Source organism: Pleurodeles waltl, chromosome 9 (assembly GCF_031143425.1).
Source record: "Pleurodeles waltl isolate 20211129_DDA chromosome 9, aPleWal1.hap1.20221129, whole genome shotgun sequence".
NCBI lineage: Eukaryota > Metazoa > Chordata > Amphibia > Caudata > Salamandridae > Pleurodeles > Pleurodeles waltl.
This window is the reverse complement of record NC_090448.1, coordinates 343,145,978-343,161,214: the sequence shown is the minus strand read 5'-3', so window position 1 is coordinate 343,161,214 and position 15,237 is coordinate 343,145,978. Positions and strand designations below refer to the sequence as shown.

The 15,237-nt window shown below is 43.1% G+C and overlaps 1 protein-coding gene across 2 annotated transcripts in view; it reads right to left on the bottom strand.

Moving 5' to 3' along the window:
• ACP7 (acid phosphatase 7, tartrate resistant (putative)) overlaps positions 1 to 14,656 on the bottom strand; it is a 68,481-nt gene extending 53,825 nt beyond the window's left edge. Inside the window, exons 1-5 of one of the 2 annotated variants that reach the window (XM_069206910.1) lie at positions 14,432 to 14,656; positions 8,041 to 8,253; positions 2,917 to 3,120; positions 1,996 to 2,178; positions 1,386 to 1,411 (exon numbers count right to left, since the gene is read on the bottom strand). In XM_069206910.1, the coding sequence (XP_069063011.1) occupies positions 1,386 to 1,411; positions 1,996 to 2,178; positions 2,917 to 3,120; positions 8,041 to 8,218 (591 nt within the window). In that variant the 5' untranslated portion in view covers positions 8,219 to 8,253; positions 14,432 to 14,656. Of the gene's footprint in view, positions 1 to 1,385; positions 1,412 to 1,995; positions 2,179 to 2,916; positions 3,121 to 8,040; positions 8,254 to 14,363 lie in introns of both variants that reach the window. The other variant, XM_069206911.1, reaches the window with a different exon arrangement.
• Positions 14,657 to 15,237: the final 581 nt, after the last annotated feature.

Here is a 15,237-nt window from a genome sequence, read left to right as displayed (position 1 = left end):
GAGAATCACACAAAGAAGAGAAAGTACACTAAGCTGCACTTTTAATGAAATCTCAACAGCAACCTCTTCTCACAAGTGAAAGACTTCCCAAGCCACTCTGAGTCTGTATTGACAGACAGACCCACTGTCTGACTGACTTATTGAACAGATTCGCAGCAGATCTGCAAATCAGGTAGACCATGGATGAGCAAACAGCTGACCCCTCCTTGTCGAGTCATCAAAGGCAGAGACAGTGAAGCACACTTTCAGGCAATTCACATACCAGACAAGCCACAGAAGACAATGCCTGTGTCCAGAGCTTAATTTGTAAGAGAAAACATGCTGGTGGCCGAAATCTTACTCAGAAGTCCACGGCTGGTGCAATGAAATGTCAGCACACTGAACGGAATGGATGTGCAGCCCTGAATGTACACCAAGTCTATTTAATTCACTGCCAGGCACTCCCTCCGCCTTTATCTCACTCCTGCAGGGCCCTGATTTCTCCCTTTGCACAGCTTCACCATCTTTCTCTTCATTTTTCTTTCTTGTTTGTGTGTGTTCCTTCTTTACACTCTAGAAAGGTCAAATTAGGAATAATAGGTGCCAGTACTCAAACATAAGTGCTAGTAGCCCCTTCCAGCAGCAACCGGCTCAAATCAAGCACTGATGATGAAATGTGTGAAGATTTTTAAGGACGTCCATGACATAATGCGTAAAGTGGATTTGTATAGTAAAAGTGTATTTGTCAGAACATATGAAGTGGATGGTAACGGTCCTTTGTGAGTATAGGTGACTGTGCAAGGACCTGTCTGGTTAAAGAGACAGGCCATGTAATGCAATGAGATGCAAGATTCACCGTGAGGAAGATGAATGAACATGGAAAAGACAGATTTACAAGTATGTGAAAAGTAAAAAAAAAAAATAACAAATTTAAGGATTTATGAGGGATGCATAATGCTGTGCATGATGAAAGGTGCATGCAAGAATATATATCCAAGCTGCCGAAGAATATATGATGGATGAGCAGGGATGTGCGAGATGGCAGTGGTGTAGCATGGGTGTCACGGGCTCCAAAGCGAGAAAATAAATTAGACCCTCTGCTACTGGTGGGGTGGTTAAAGAGAGATATAACTGTTTTAGCCCCTCATACCCCTGGGCGAGTGTCACTGGGCATGTTATACTAATGGTAGCTTAGCAGGGCGGAAGTGTTGAATTGTTTGTGAGGAAGTGTTTGGGGACTTGTAGAGAGTGCAAGAATGGTGAAAAATGCATGGTGAAAAAAATAAAAGACCTGTGTGTTGAACATGCGAAGATGTGCTTGTGTGTATGTTCAGCAACAGAAAATCTGATCTGTGAAAATAAAGGTCTAAAAATAGAGGCAGTATTTAAATGAAAGCCTTTCTTACCCAATCAAGGTCATATGCAAAGTCACCTGAAAGAAGAAAATGATCAAGGTAAATATTTAAAAAGATAGAGAAACTTTACAAAAGAGGGACAGTAACGGGACCCTTTATCAGAGAGAATCAAGGGGTTAGCTACAGAAGGAGAGATATTAGAATCTGGTCTCTCTGGCGTTGGCTTAAGGCACGAAATTCAATCTAAGGATTAAGCCACAGGAGTTGAAAAATAAAAAATATTCAAGATTTTCAAGTAAAGACATTAGATAAAGATATGAAAGAAAGCCCCGGAGTAAAAGGGCCAGAGATTATTCAGGGGTCAGGTTCCATGGGTGTGATGGAGGATATAGCTCCTAAATGTAGGTAATTTGTCTAGGGGACTAAGACAAAATCAAGCACAGGTCTTGATCCATCAAGGTACAGGAGACTGAAAGCTTGGACCCGGTCTTGGATGCTGAAGCATTGATAGATACTGTCTGGATTGCTGAACACTCTCTGATATGTATCTGCCAGTAGGGAAGATCTCTTGATGGCTGAGGCAGTGAAACATTGCTTGTATTCTAGGGCTTAGTGTTGAAGGCAGGTGCGAGTTGAGTAAGGAAAATACCTCAGTACCCACCTACATGAAGAAGGATGTCATAGTACCCAGCCTGTGTCTCTCGCTGCAGTCGTGGTAGAGACTGTGGGTTCCAAAATCCCAGGTCACCAAATATCACAAAACGAGGACTCCATTCTGTACCATTCTGCAGGGCCACAAAGTTGAACTTTTTACTCCAGCCAAGGTCGCTACCGCATATGTAAACTGCAAAGAACACAGTAACAAAATAGTTCACCCAGTTACACTACCGCAGGGATTATCTGTGAGCCTATATCAACACAAAAATTACTAAAGACAAGGGCACTGCTACAGAGATATACACCGGAAACAGCACTGTAACACGTCCTACAGCCCACAGCATAGGGATGAATTGACAATCACAGTATGGACGCAGCCATCAATTCAACAGTGGTTGCCTTACCATAACACAATACATCTGACTTCAAGCTCTCACAAGCGCAAACACAAATGCATACAATCACTTGTGTAGTCACGCACGTGAACATGTACACCCAGTATGCAGACATGAATTCACAAACTGTATTAAAGTCTGAAGCACTGGCTCAGCTGCCAACACACACAAATATATATCACACTGTCTAAAACTGGACGTTTAGCACAAGCACTCACAATGTGCCTTAAATTCTGGCAAAGTTCCACAAGTTGGCAAACAACTGACTTTATTCTGGTGTTTGTGTATATATATATACACATGTAAAAACAGACACATCCGCAGTGTGCACACACACACACACATATTATTGCCTCATATACTCTAAGTGGCGGTATATCAATGTTTCGGGCACCTGCTCTCTCTCACCCCCCAGGACATCCCTCACTCTATTTTTCGGTCCCTCTCTCTCTTTACCAAGACATCTTAGTCTCCCTCTTCATTGTTCAACCTTTCTTTTTAACTCTTTCCCGCCTACTGTATATCCTTACCGTAGCGTTGCCCTGCTTCCAGTCCAGTCAGCGTTACCCTGTGAATGTACATTTTCCGCTTCATTGTTCCTCCATCTACAAAGATGGTGCTGTTTCCCGTGGCAAAATCTAAGAAATTCTCTGGTTCAGGGAGTCTGCTGTACTTCACAATAGAAGGAGTGTCACTGAAGGTGGTCCAGGTCACAGTCATGCATGTGGGATCACCTGACAAAATGACTTTGTAAGTATCATACACATCCAAAAAGAAACCACAGACACAGAAGTACAGTATGGCTACGTTTGGGTGAGTTATAACAGCGTTTAGGCCTCAGAAACAGATGTATTATTATACTAGTTGCAAAAACTGGTGACAATTTATGGCCAATATGGAATTTTGAAAATAAACTAATGTACTAATAGGTTGAGTCACAACATTACAATTCAGAGTGGAATTGCAATCTAACCTACTTAATAAATATTCATGAGGTGGGTTGCAAATTGTAACTCATTATGATAAGCCATCATCGCAGGGATAATGGCCTACAAGGTTCCACAGACCATCATGTCAGTGATTGTTTTTAAATAAAGACAATGTTTATGTTTAAAAGCAGTCTGTTTTTCTTAAAAACTGAGGGTGCTTTTAAATGTTTTTTCTTTTAAAGTTTCATGAGTGATAGCAGTGGTCTCCTGGACCATCGCCTACTCCTTCGGAATTGTACAAAAATTCACAAATGGGATCCTTTACCCTTTACATATCACCCTTGAGAAGTCAGTAACAGTTCAGTGGTTTGAAATCACAATTACGGTAACAAACAACTGATACATCTGATTCAGAATCGCAACACGCCACTTCCAAGTTATGATTCAGAATCCAGTCGCAGACCAGTTTTAGGAATCAGTATAAATTCAGCTATGAGTAAAATGGGTTGGTAAATAGTGGGAAAAACGTTTTAGCTATTGCAACAAATTTAGCAAATTGCAGTGTTAGCGACCTCTGAGTACTTAAAGCTCTAATTCATTTCGTTGGGTCTTGGAGAATAGGAGACTGGGTCTCAGAGACTAGGATTTAAAGTACTAAACCTCTTCCTAAATTAGAATGAGCTTATGCTAAGTCTAGTTGCATATCAACACCAACTCACTCAATGTTCAATACGTATTACACACATGATATAGAGAGGGTGCTGTGACCATTAAGCACTTAGCTACCAACAGTGTTAACTGATGCGTTTGGATGCAACGTTCAACTAGACAACTGTAACATAGTAACAAATGGAAGCACTCCTCTATAATGAATGTAGATCATTCATAGGCTGATATATTACAGTAAGTATGCAATATTGTATTCTGTTCATGGATTTTTAATCATGTTGTTGACAATTGTTCGGTTGTAGCAAAACAACTAAGACATGCTTCGTCCCTTTCAGGGATTTTCCCAAGGCGCAGATTGTTATTGAGAGTAATCAGACTCATGGCCGTAGTAGTTACCCGAACCTCAATGGTTAGGAGATGTTTGGTTATGACCAAATATATGCAACATACATGGGGCAATTCCAGAGTCCTTACAATTAATACTTCTAATGGCAGACTCCTCCAGAGTCTCAAGGTTGGTGTAACGGTACTGAAAAGGACAAGCAGTGCCCAAAGTCACAGACTGCACGGCATTTTGGATTGTATGTATTGAGTGACCACTCAGGTCTATGATAGAACTTGAAATAAAAGGGAGTAGCTTGCCCGGAGTGAGCTTCCAACGCAATGTGAAAAACAGTTAACAGATTGGCACTACAAACCAAGCACATTTTTGGCCAGAACCAACCATGTCCAGTACCACTGATATTCTAACTACTACAGCTCTGAATGGGTTACTCGCAACAAAAAAATGTGCCTTGAAAAAGCCACTGGATGGCACAAAATCCATGGTGGAAATTTTGCTGCAATCGAACAACTGTCAGCACATAATTAACAACCACGAATGGTATCATACTTACTGTGGCCCTATAGTACTCTGCAAAAAAGGTGCGTTTCAGTTTGTTACTATACTACATGAAAAACTGATGGATGGAATGCCCGAATTAAATTTAGTAATCTAAGCAACTGGTAATTACTTGGGGCTGCATCCCAGTCCATTTTTTTTGCACACCATACCACCACAGTTTAGACCCAGACAGGCCGCGTCTTCCCTGAACCGGAAGACATGCAATACAAGTCTGGTTTCAACCTGACTGATGCTCTTCAGTCGGTGCAGCTTATTTCCAGTGCAAAGTGAGCTCAGGGCCCATGTCTGACTTGAGGCATCGCACTGAAGTAAACAAAAAAGTGATGGGTGAGGGGCTTGAATTAATCGCCACTGGTATTAATCGGGCAGTATCCCAGGCCACCGTTTGTTTTGCCCACAATGAGGAACAGGGCTTGACTATGGCCCTTGCCCCCATAAGGGTGCCAGCCATGTGGTACTATTTTATTTCTTGTATTCATTTTAGTAGCTGTCCTGTTGTGTCTCGTATTCACTTTTCAAAAAGCATAATTTAACTTGTTCTGTTATGAGAAAATCCAGTTTAACTTCTCTTTATGACTGTGTATGAGGAAGTTGGTCACTTCACTTTTGGTGTCACGTGCACAAGACAGCCCAGCATGGAGGATGGCCAAGGCGATGACTATTGCACAACTCGGCATTTTAACGTTATTATTCTTGTTACCAGAGGTGATCGTGCGACAAAATGGCATTGTGCACGGGTTTGCGCACTTAAATGACGATTCATTAATATGTTGCATTTGCTGTTTTGCGTAGCTGTTGTTCAGCCTATGAGAGGCTTCATACTGCGTCAAGGGAGCAGGCAAAACATACAAGGAAGGTGGTCTCCGGAGTACGTACATCGCTAGAGGCTTAACCAACCAGCTCATCGAATAGATCTGTCTTCAGGGACCTAACACATTTTTTAAATAATTGTCTTCTATGCTGGAGGCTAAAAATGAAACTGCTGACTTAATGTTCAGTCTAAAATGGAAATAACACTACAACATCCTTTGCCGTTGCGCATAACCCAGTGCTCCCCTGTTTTGTTCCCCCACCTTCATTTAAAACATCAACTATCACCCAAATTGTTGGCAAGCATGAACAAATAAATGTTTTTCCCTGCAACTGGATTTACAGTAAATCAGAACGATTCGCAACGTTCCTCCTTTTTGACTGCAACTGGTCTTGTTCTTCTGAAGGGCAAAATATTGATCTAACACCCTCATTATTAGGGTGGTGGTAAAATGATGCAGTAATAGTCCACACACTACCAATACCGTGGTTTAGTCTTTTCCAGGAGGCAATATTACCATATCATTAGGAGTTCTGCAGGTCTTAATGGATTATTTAAATGGAAATACCACGTTTTATCTCTTTTCTAAGTTTCAAAACTTGGGATATTTCGTTTCCCCGCGCACAGGTTTCACCTGCTGATGTTGGGGTGGGAAAAACTAACAGGCCTTTGTAGCACTTTTGCACAAGTTGTAATTCTGATCCTGGTGCAAACTCCTGCCTGTGTAGTAATCATGATTAACTCAGAAGGAGGGCACAAGTGTAGGACGAAGCTAATATATTTACTTGCTTATAACAAGAATTATTCCATAATGACAATGTTTGAGGGGTTGTTATGCCTGATAACTGAGACTGAACCAAGCATTGTCCCGGGTACGGTTGACTGACATGGTGGCACAAACTGAACTCAGAGACTTGTTATAATAGTAGGACATGAATGTGACATATCCGTCTGTGCAACAAAAAGTAGCAGCCAGTGCAAGAGGAGCATGGCTTGAACTCTCCTAGCCACTGCAGGCCGGGACTCTTGGTCAGGGGCACTTTCCCATTCATGTTATGTTAAGGCAGAAGGTCCAAAGATTCTGGAGAATGGTCTTTGTTAAACTGATTACAGCCTTTACATGCAGCTAGTAGAAACTGTTGTGCCCTTTGCTAGGAACGCTACAAATACTTCTATTAAATCATCAAGGTTGGAGTGAGCTGTTCTTTCAATTTAGTGAATAGTGAAGTGCAATGGGGCTTCCCACGCAGGTGTTAACCAGTTATGCAGAATACCTTGGTGAATGGATATGTATGGTAGGTTTAAGAGGGGTATTCTGCACATTCTTTCGTTTACCAGGGTTTCTCTAGGTCAACCAAATATTTTGTTCTTTGGCCGAAAGCCTATTAACGTACAAAACACAAACTGTACCTAACAGATACACAGATGGGTCAGATGGTTGGCTGTTTGGCTGTGGACAAGAAACACACACCTAAATAGAATAAATATATATGCTTTGAGAGGTCAATCATTTACCTGGAAAGGACAAGTCATTACTGGGGCACCTGCATCAGCTTTGGATGGTCTCGGACAGATGGGAAACATATATGGGTATGAAAAGTTTATGAGCTATAACAAGTAGAACATACTTGTATAGGACAATTGTACAATACAAGGGATGAAATAATAGGATGAGCCAGCTGTGTCTGCTTGAATAGATAAGACATACCCGGAGACATCAGATCATCTGCTGAGACAGGTCCAATGATTACCTGGATGGGGAAACTGAATGAGCTTGCACAGGCCAAACACACACAGACCTGGATATCACAGACATATAAGTACACACATAAGACCACAACTAGTTAGACCAGGTGCTTTGATTCGGTGGGGAGGCACATACCTGAATAGTGTGTACTTTGACAGGTGACACATATACATGAAAGGGACAGGTTAGCTGGTTGGGGTGGATTAGACAAATTCATGAATAGGAGAACTGTATCTCGTTGGACTGGGCTACGAAGGATTGGGCAAAGACATGGTAAGAGCTAGGCTTGGACAAATGGGGAACATACATACTCTGGCCGGATTCAGCCATCTGAGACAGAACACTAGACTAGATAGACACCTCGGCTCCAGTTTGATTGGAAGAGATGAGGTATGCACTAAAATAGAGCAACTGAAGGTGAGGAGCATTGTTTGGTACAAAATGTGCATCTTCTAAGACTGCACAAGGACAGGTGAAACACAACTTGGTTAACACTAGACTATGCCAATAGGAAAGGCTTTGATAAACAGGTGACACACACAGGCACCCCAAGCATATTTTCTCACACTGCGGTCAGACAAGTTGAGGACATACCTGGGTAGGAGAGGTGTATCTGCTCTGGCTGGTATTGGAAAGGAGGACCGCTCATCAGCTCAGGAAATATAAGGCACAGGCACAAAAGTACCGCAATACCTGCCATGGCTCTAGCAGAATGTGCAGGATTAAACTTTTTTCTAGCACTCGAGGAGACCACAGCTTCTGAGATGAGCATGTGATCTTGGAGAAAAAGATTTATTCTGGTTGACTCTGCAAAAAAACAGAAGAATCAGAGCCACATGAGGAAGAGGAAAGGGACTATGTGTACCTTACTGTAGTTCTGCTGACACATACAGCTAAGCCATAATTGAGAAATGACACCAATAAGCCATTCTCCCTGTCATCAACAGCCTCCGTGCACACTGAAGGGCAGTATGGGAAGCTTGCACTGTTGTGGAGGGATTTAGGCTCCAAAGTTTTCAACCTGACGCCTTTCACGAGCTCAAAATTTACACCTTGGATAATCATAGTCCCTGGGCACTTCACATGATGGTCCCAATGAGCAGTGAACAAGAAATCCCACTTGCGTACTCTCCTTCAGATATGAATAGACAACCTACCAATGTGGAAAACTACTACATCTCACCAAGGCACAGACACCGTCAAGTCAGGTACAAACATGTAACAAACACCAACTTTGACTCAGGGCTAGTGTATAGAGCTTGCAGCATTACCAAACCTTAAATAATCAATCACATTCCAGGTGTACTTGTAAACCCAGTTAATATTGCCAGGACACAACCACAGAACAAAATTTAAAGCCACAAACAGTTGCAATGGACGGAGAAAAGGGTAGCCGGAATTGGTGTTTTGCTTCATGTACTGTAAAACATTCCTATTATGTGCTAACTCCGAAGGTATGGGTCATTCTTAGAATGTATGAAAAATATAACCCATGCACAGGAAGAGGCAGCAGTCATCAAGAACGTAGTACAAAGGCACACAGTTAGTTTCCTGCTTCTGCCACTGCGGTACAACCTTACTGTGGGCTTATGCTGACATTTAGCCAAGTGTGGGAAAAACTTTTTTAGGCTGTCTCCACCTTTAGAGTGAAGTGCCATGTAGAATTTGATGTCTACAATATATAATGGCTTGACCTGGGAGGTGTTTGAGTAAGAAGGAGGAGGATATCAGTAGATGGCATACTGATAGTCCAGAGCGGCACGCAAGCAGACTCCTGCAAAAAACATATGTGCAACAAATGCGTATGAGCAGCTCCACACCATCCTAATGCACTGGCAGCAAGTGTACCACCAACATGTTGATCATCTGCTAAACTACAAACAACTAGCTGCTGCCGGATAAACTTCAACTAATTTGCTACCCATTTAAATGTACCACATGTACCTGTATTAGCAGTCGGCTGCTCCTGCTGCTGAAGTACAACCAACCTGCTGGCTTTCTGCTGACGTGCAAACCTGCTGCTCCACTTGCTGATAATCAACCAGCCTGCTGGCTCCAAGTTCAATCAAGCAATGTCTGAGGCCCTGTCTAAAGTGCAGGCAGCCAATGTCCCAGCTGCTAAAGTACAACCGACCTGTTTCTGCCCATCAGGTGATGCCAAACCTGCTGTCCTTTAATAAAGTATAGCCTGCTACATGCACAGAAAAACAAACAGGGTGCTGCAACCCAGGGCACAAGTCCTTAAAAAAAAACAGCGTGCAGATCAATTACATGAATAGTGACATCACATGCAGTGACTTCACAGGAAGTGACATCCCAGAAATTATGTTACGCCCCAATGACATCTCTCATGTAAAAGAGAATGGGCCTACTTTACTCACAAATTTGATAAAAATACTTTATTATATATAAAAACGTAATATAAGTATACAAGGTATGTATTCATATCTAAAGCAAATATACATCTACATCAAATTGTTGTCTAATGTAAAGCAATGAATGTTTTAGATAATAAAGCTACATGTCAAGCATTTAAAAACATTTATTTTGCAAAGCTTATAATTATGGGAAGTGTACAAATTAATATAAAATCGATAACTTGATACTCATTCAGAAACTACAAGCTGTTAACAATGTATATGTAGAACTAAAAAAAGATGGTACCAGGAATGATATGTGAGGTTAAAACGTTTTTGTGCTAAGTTTGAAATGCGCGCTGATGGATGAGGGTTGTGATCAGAAGAGGCCTCCTGACAACATGTGTGTTTTTTTTTTTTTTAAAGCAAATAATACAGTCACAGAGAAATTTTAAAAGAACATTTTGAAGGCGGTTTTATTTTCTATAATTAATATGCATGTTTTTCATATATCAATATGTAACTGAGCTTATAATTGTCTGAAAATTATAACATTTATAAACAGATGTTTAAAACTTAGTGAATACCTTTTTAAACTGGTTGTAAGGTGTAAAAAAATATGTGCTGAGTGCATCTTTTTTAGACCTCGCCTACTAGACAGTGCAAGCACTTTCTTTTGCAAGACCCATTGTTACATTACAGTGGGCTTAGATCACGGCCACTGCTTACCATTGGTTGGCTTCACTGTTACTTTTATTTGCTTGCGTCGCATTAGTGTGTGTGGTATTTCTGTCCTATTCTTGTGTTAGTCCCTAACCTGGAAAATGTACACATTGCTTGTGTGGTTCCACTGCTCCCTTTTCAGGCGTTACTTTTTAGGTTGAATGCGCAAGCGCTTTGACCTGTTGTAAGTATTGTGGGCTTTTATCCATGCCCACCACAAGCCCAACACACTCATTCATTCCTGGGCTTGCCTTTCAAAAATCCTTTATCATTGGTAAATGCTTTACATTTGTCCCTCCTTCAGGTGGTTTAGTTACCACCTTGCAGACTGCCCCTGTTACATGGATAATTGCATGGTTGCCAATATGTTTGACTGCGAGCGAATTTCTTTTTCTTTTTGTGTCCCTCCCTCATGCGCATGGCGGGCATGACGCTTTGAATCGGCTCGCATATGTCAACTGTTTTACTTTTAATTTTCCATTTGAGTGGCAAGAAAAGTCCAGTTAGGAATTTAAAATGCTAATAGCTCTAACTCGAGCAAACGTGAGTCCTATTGCATTGCAAATGCTTGTTTATTTTTGTTTGAACGCTCTACAGTAGTGCCAGTGTTTTCCTGCTGGCCCCCTCATGTTATTCTACACTCAGCCGCACTCGCTTGCGTTGCTCTTTTGCTCCCCATGTGAATCTCTACTGCCCTCCTCTGTGATGTCGTGAGCGCTTATCCCCCGCATTATTTTGCCTGTATGCTTTTCCAATCCACCACATTACACTCTCTCTCTGTTTGCCTCCCCCATCCACGCCCTCTGTGTTCATTCCCTCAATCCATGCTCTCAGTATTGCTTCCGCCCCTCCACCCCTCGTGTTGCTTCACCCTCCTGTCGTTTCCCCAGTCCTGCACCCTTTCGTGTTGCTTCTCCCCACCCACCCACGCTACTCTTCTTTCTCTTTCTTTTCTGAACCAACTTGGATCTGAAAATAAATAGAAAAAAACGCTTGCGTCATTTTGTAGGTGTGTGCATAAACCTACAAAATGACAATGCTGGTCAGGTTATAAGCCTGTTTTTTTTGCTTTTCAAAAGTCATGTTGCACAGCAGGCTAGACCCACTGGAGAAGCTAGTAGCTCCCAAAAGTGAGATCGGCTGGCTTTGCCAATGCTTGTTTTAACTTGTCGTTGGTGTGTTTGTTTCCTGCAGTCTCGCGTTTTTACGCAGTGAAAGGTATGACGGTGGGCGAATAAGAGGACCAAAGACAACTTTCTATTGTGCTATTTTCTCAGATAAAGAGTGTACGTGCATGGAGGGTTAAAAACAACCTGCGGTCACATATAGAATTCCTCCTCCTTTCCTCCTCCCTTTCTCATCCCCCAGTGCAAACATGGATGGATCAGATCAATCTAATGAACAATAAGCCCATCATTGTCGAGAGCGCAAAATCCCTTGGTGTCATTCTCGACAAAAAACTTAATCTACTCTCCCACATTAACTCCATTGCAAAGTCTGCTCGACACCAACTGCGCCTTCTTTGGGGGATTCGTCGCTTCTTCCCGGAGTACGACCTTAAAACCCTGGTCCAAGCGCTGGTTCTCTCCAGATTGGACTACTGCAACTCTCTTCTTACTGGCCTTCCTAAATCCCACCTTTCCCCCCTGAAGTCTATTCTCCATTCAGCAGCTCGTTTCATATATGGGGCCAAAAGAAGCGACCACATCACACCCATTTTATCCACCCTCCGTTGGCTTCCCATAGAGGCAAGATCTATCTACAAAACTGCATGTATCACCCACAAAGCCTTGCACTCCTCCTCCCCTCGCTACCTGGTGAATAAACTGAAACTCTCTGGGGGCTCCAGACCATCATGTAATGCAGAAAAGTTATTGCTTGAACCTCCCATTTTCAAGAAGGAAAGATTGATGGCCCAATCCTTTTCAGGCAACGCGGTGAGAATCTGGAACTCACTTCCGCCTCAGCTTCGGACCACCACCTCTTCCCAGGCCTTCAAAACTGACCTCAAAGCTCTCCTCCTTCAAAGACACTTCCAAAGTTAATTCAAGCCCTCTGTTTTCAGAAGGAAGTTCTTCCATTATAGGATATTCTGTTCTCCATGCCTATAGAAGTGCCTTCCCAGGGTGTTTTTGTGTTTTGAGTGTCTGCCATTTAGTGCAGTATTTTACCTCTACCTGTATCTTGTACTCGTTTGTAACATGCACACTGCACCTTTCCTTTTCAACGTATCATTTGCTACCTCTTATATCTTGTTTGCTTTTGATACATGCACAACGGCCACCACTGCCTCATGTAACGTAACTATTGTTTTAGTGTTTTGAGTGTCTACCATTGATTGCAACTTTTTTTACCTCTATTCGTACTTTATTTACTCTTGTAACCTGCACACGTCACTTTTTCCTCTCATAACGTATCGTTTGCTACCTCGTTTATTTTTTGCTCTTGATACGTGCACAATTATCACGATTGCCTCTTGTAATGTAACGCTTGTTTTTGTAACAGACTCACTTGTAATTTTTCTCCTCTTGTATCTTTACTTTGCCTATTGTGAAGCGCTCTGACACCTTCGGGTAAAGTCTGCGCTATATAAAAACGCATTAAATAAATAAATAAAAATACTGTGCTTACATGTGAGCCCGGGGAAAAAGGTGACAATACAAATGCCTTAAAGCCTCCGGGATATGTCGCCAACATACAACCTGCTCTTTACCCAGCATCGAATGCCCTCCTGCCCCCAACGAACCCCAGACAGCAAGTGTCCTGCTGCAGGCACATCTCCATACTTCCAACAAGCTGCAGATTCCGCTACAACCCCCACAGAAACCCCCAAGAACCCGCGGCACCCACTTCTAATTCCTAACAGCATGCTGACCGGCCCGATCCGCCCCGACAGCGCACCTCCGTCCGGAATCGCCCACTTCTGACCTTACAGAAACTGTAAAAGACCTGCTGTCCCTTTACTAGTCCGTCGGGTCGTGCCATTTGGGTACCACGCCAGTTAGCAGCCCCTACGAATACCCCAGCCTTCTGTCCTCTCTAACGCCACCCTTTAACCCCTAACACCTGCCACTGCCGTCCCAAAACCGCCTGCTGCCCTTCTATTCAACCTAAGGAGCCGTTACTGACTCCGGTGTCTGCCGTCTTCGAATCTTTGAACGTGTTTCAACTTCTTCTAAAAGTCCCCAACAAGCTGTTTGTCTTGCTAATTACCCCAAACTACATACAGCCAAGCGAATAAAACAGCATGTTGGTCCCTCATGCCACACATTGTAGGGCTCCCTCTACAAACTACAAAGGAATGACGCTTTTACGAAAAACCTAAACCACTCACTGGTCACTCTTACCCGCTAGCACCTCGGCACCTGCAGTCCGCCCGCTGCCCCTTCCTTTATCCTAAAACAGTGCAGTCTCCTACCAAACCCATCCGGCCCTAAGCCTGCGGCTCCCTACTCAACCCCACAGCCTTCGACCTCACCGAATACCAAATAGCCCCCCTATAAACTCCATACATCCTCCCGCTGCTTCCTGTTGCCCCCTAAGTCTGATGCCAGCTCTCTTTTCAAACCCCAAACTGATGCCCTTTCACTAATCCCGACTTCTTTAACGCTCACTTTATCCTAAAGTCTGCTAGAAACGAAACTACCCCAAACGACTACGGATACCGCGATTTCTCCTCTGATCACAAACAATTTGATGCTTCATATGAGCCATAAACAAACTCCCCCCTTTAGAGCCAGCAACAAACAAACAAATCAAAGTTGGTGTTTGTTACTTAAAGGGAGGCAAAGTCGTGAATAATCCGGTTACTGTAGGATTATTTCCGGGTCCTACTACCTAAAAGGGTGCTTTGCACTGTTATGTTGGTGACCGCTGAGACACACGCTAGAAGTGGCACTTTTCACCATAATATTTGGAGCGTCCATCAGCTGTCGGAGGGTCTCCTATCGAGACACGAGGATGCCGGGGCTCCTGGGCAGCGGCACCCGGCCCCTCGTCAGGCAGGCACTCTCTGACGGCTCGTCCGGTGTTCCGTGTAGCAGCTGATCCGTGGGCGACTCCTGCCTCCTTCCGGTAGTGGTTAGTGAGCGGCTGCACAAGCACTCAATCTGTGCCTGGATTCAGGAAGTGAGTGAGGTCATTGGATTCCGCCACTTCCTGGTTTCGGAGGGTGTACAGTGGAGGCTTTCTGGGAGCCTTGAGAACCTAACATATAAAGGGGAACACTCCAAAAGGGCTTGATAGCGCAAATGCATATTTTGAGTTGCATCATTCAATTTTGGAAAGTTTGTGAGTTTCAGTGCAGTCTTCTGTTGCTCATTGTTTCGTCTTATTTGTTGTTACTGATGGTGTGGTTTGTGGTTTCATCCTCAATATCGTGGGCTTAGGTAACAATACTCCAGCATGTGTAATGGCACCGGGCCTCGCTGCACCCCATTTAGAGCCTGATAGAGCGTTCCGTGTTAACAATTTACCTGTGTTTGGGACGCTCTTGAGTCGATGAATCTTTTGACCAAGTGGGACTCTCCTTACCCGAGAGAAAACCAATCTTGTCAACTCAGTAATCAATAATCGACAATCAATAACGAACATAAGCAGTACCACGAACAACATAACACTTCACAATTAATCCAGACATCATTTCGGCGAAACCGTGACCTTTCGGCCGCGAATAACCACACCAGTTTTATGCAAAGTTAGTCAATTTATT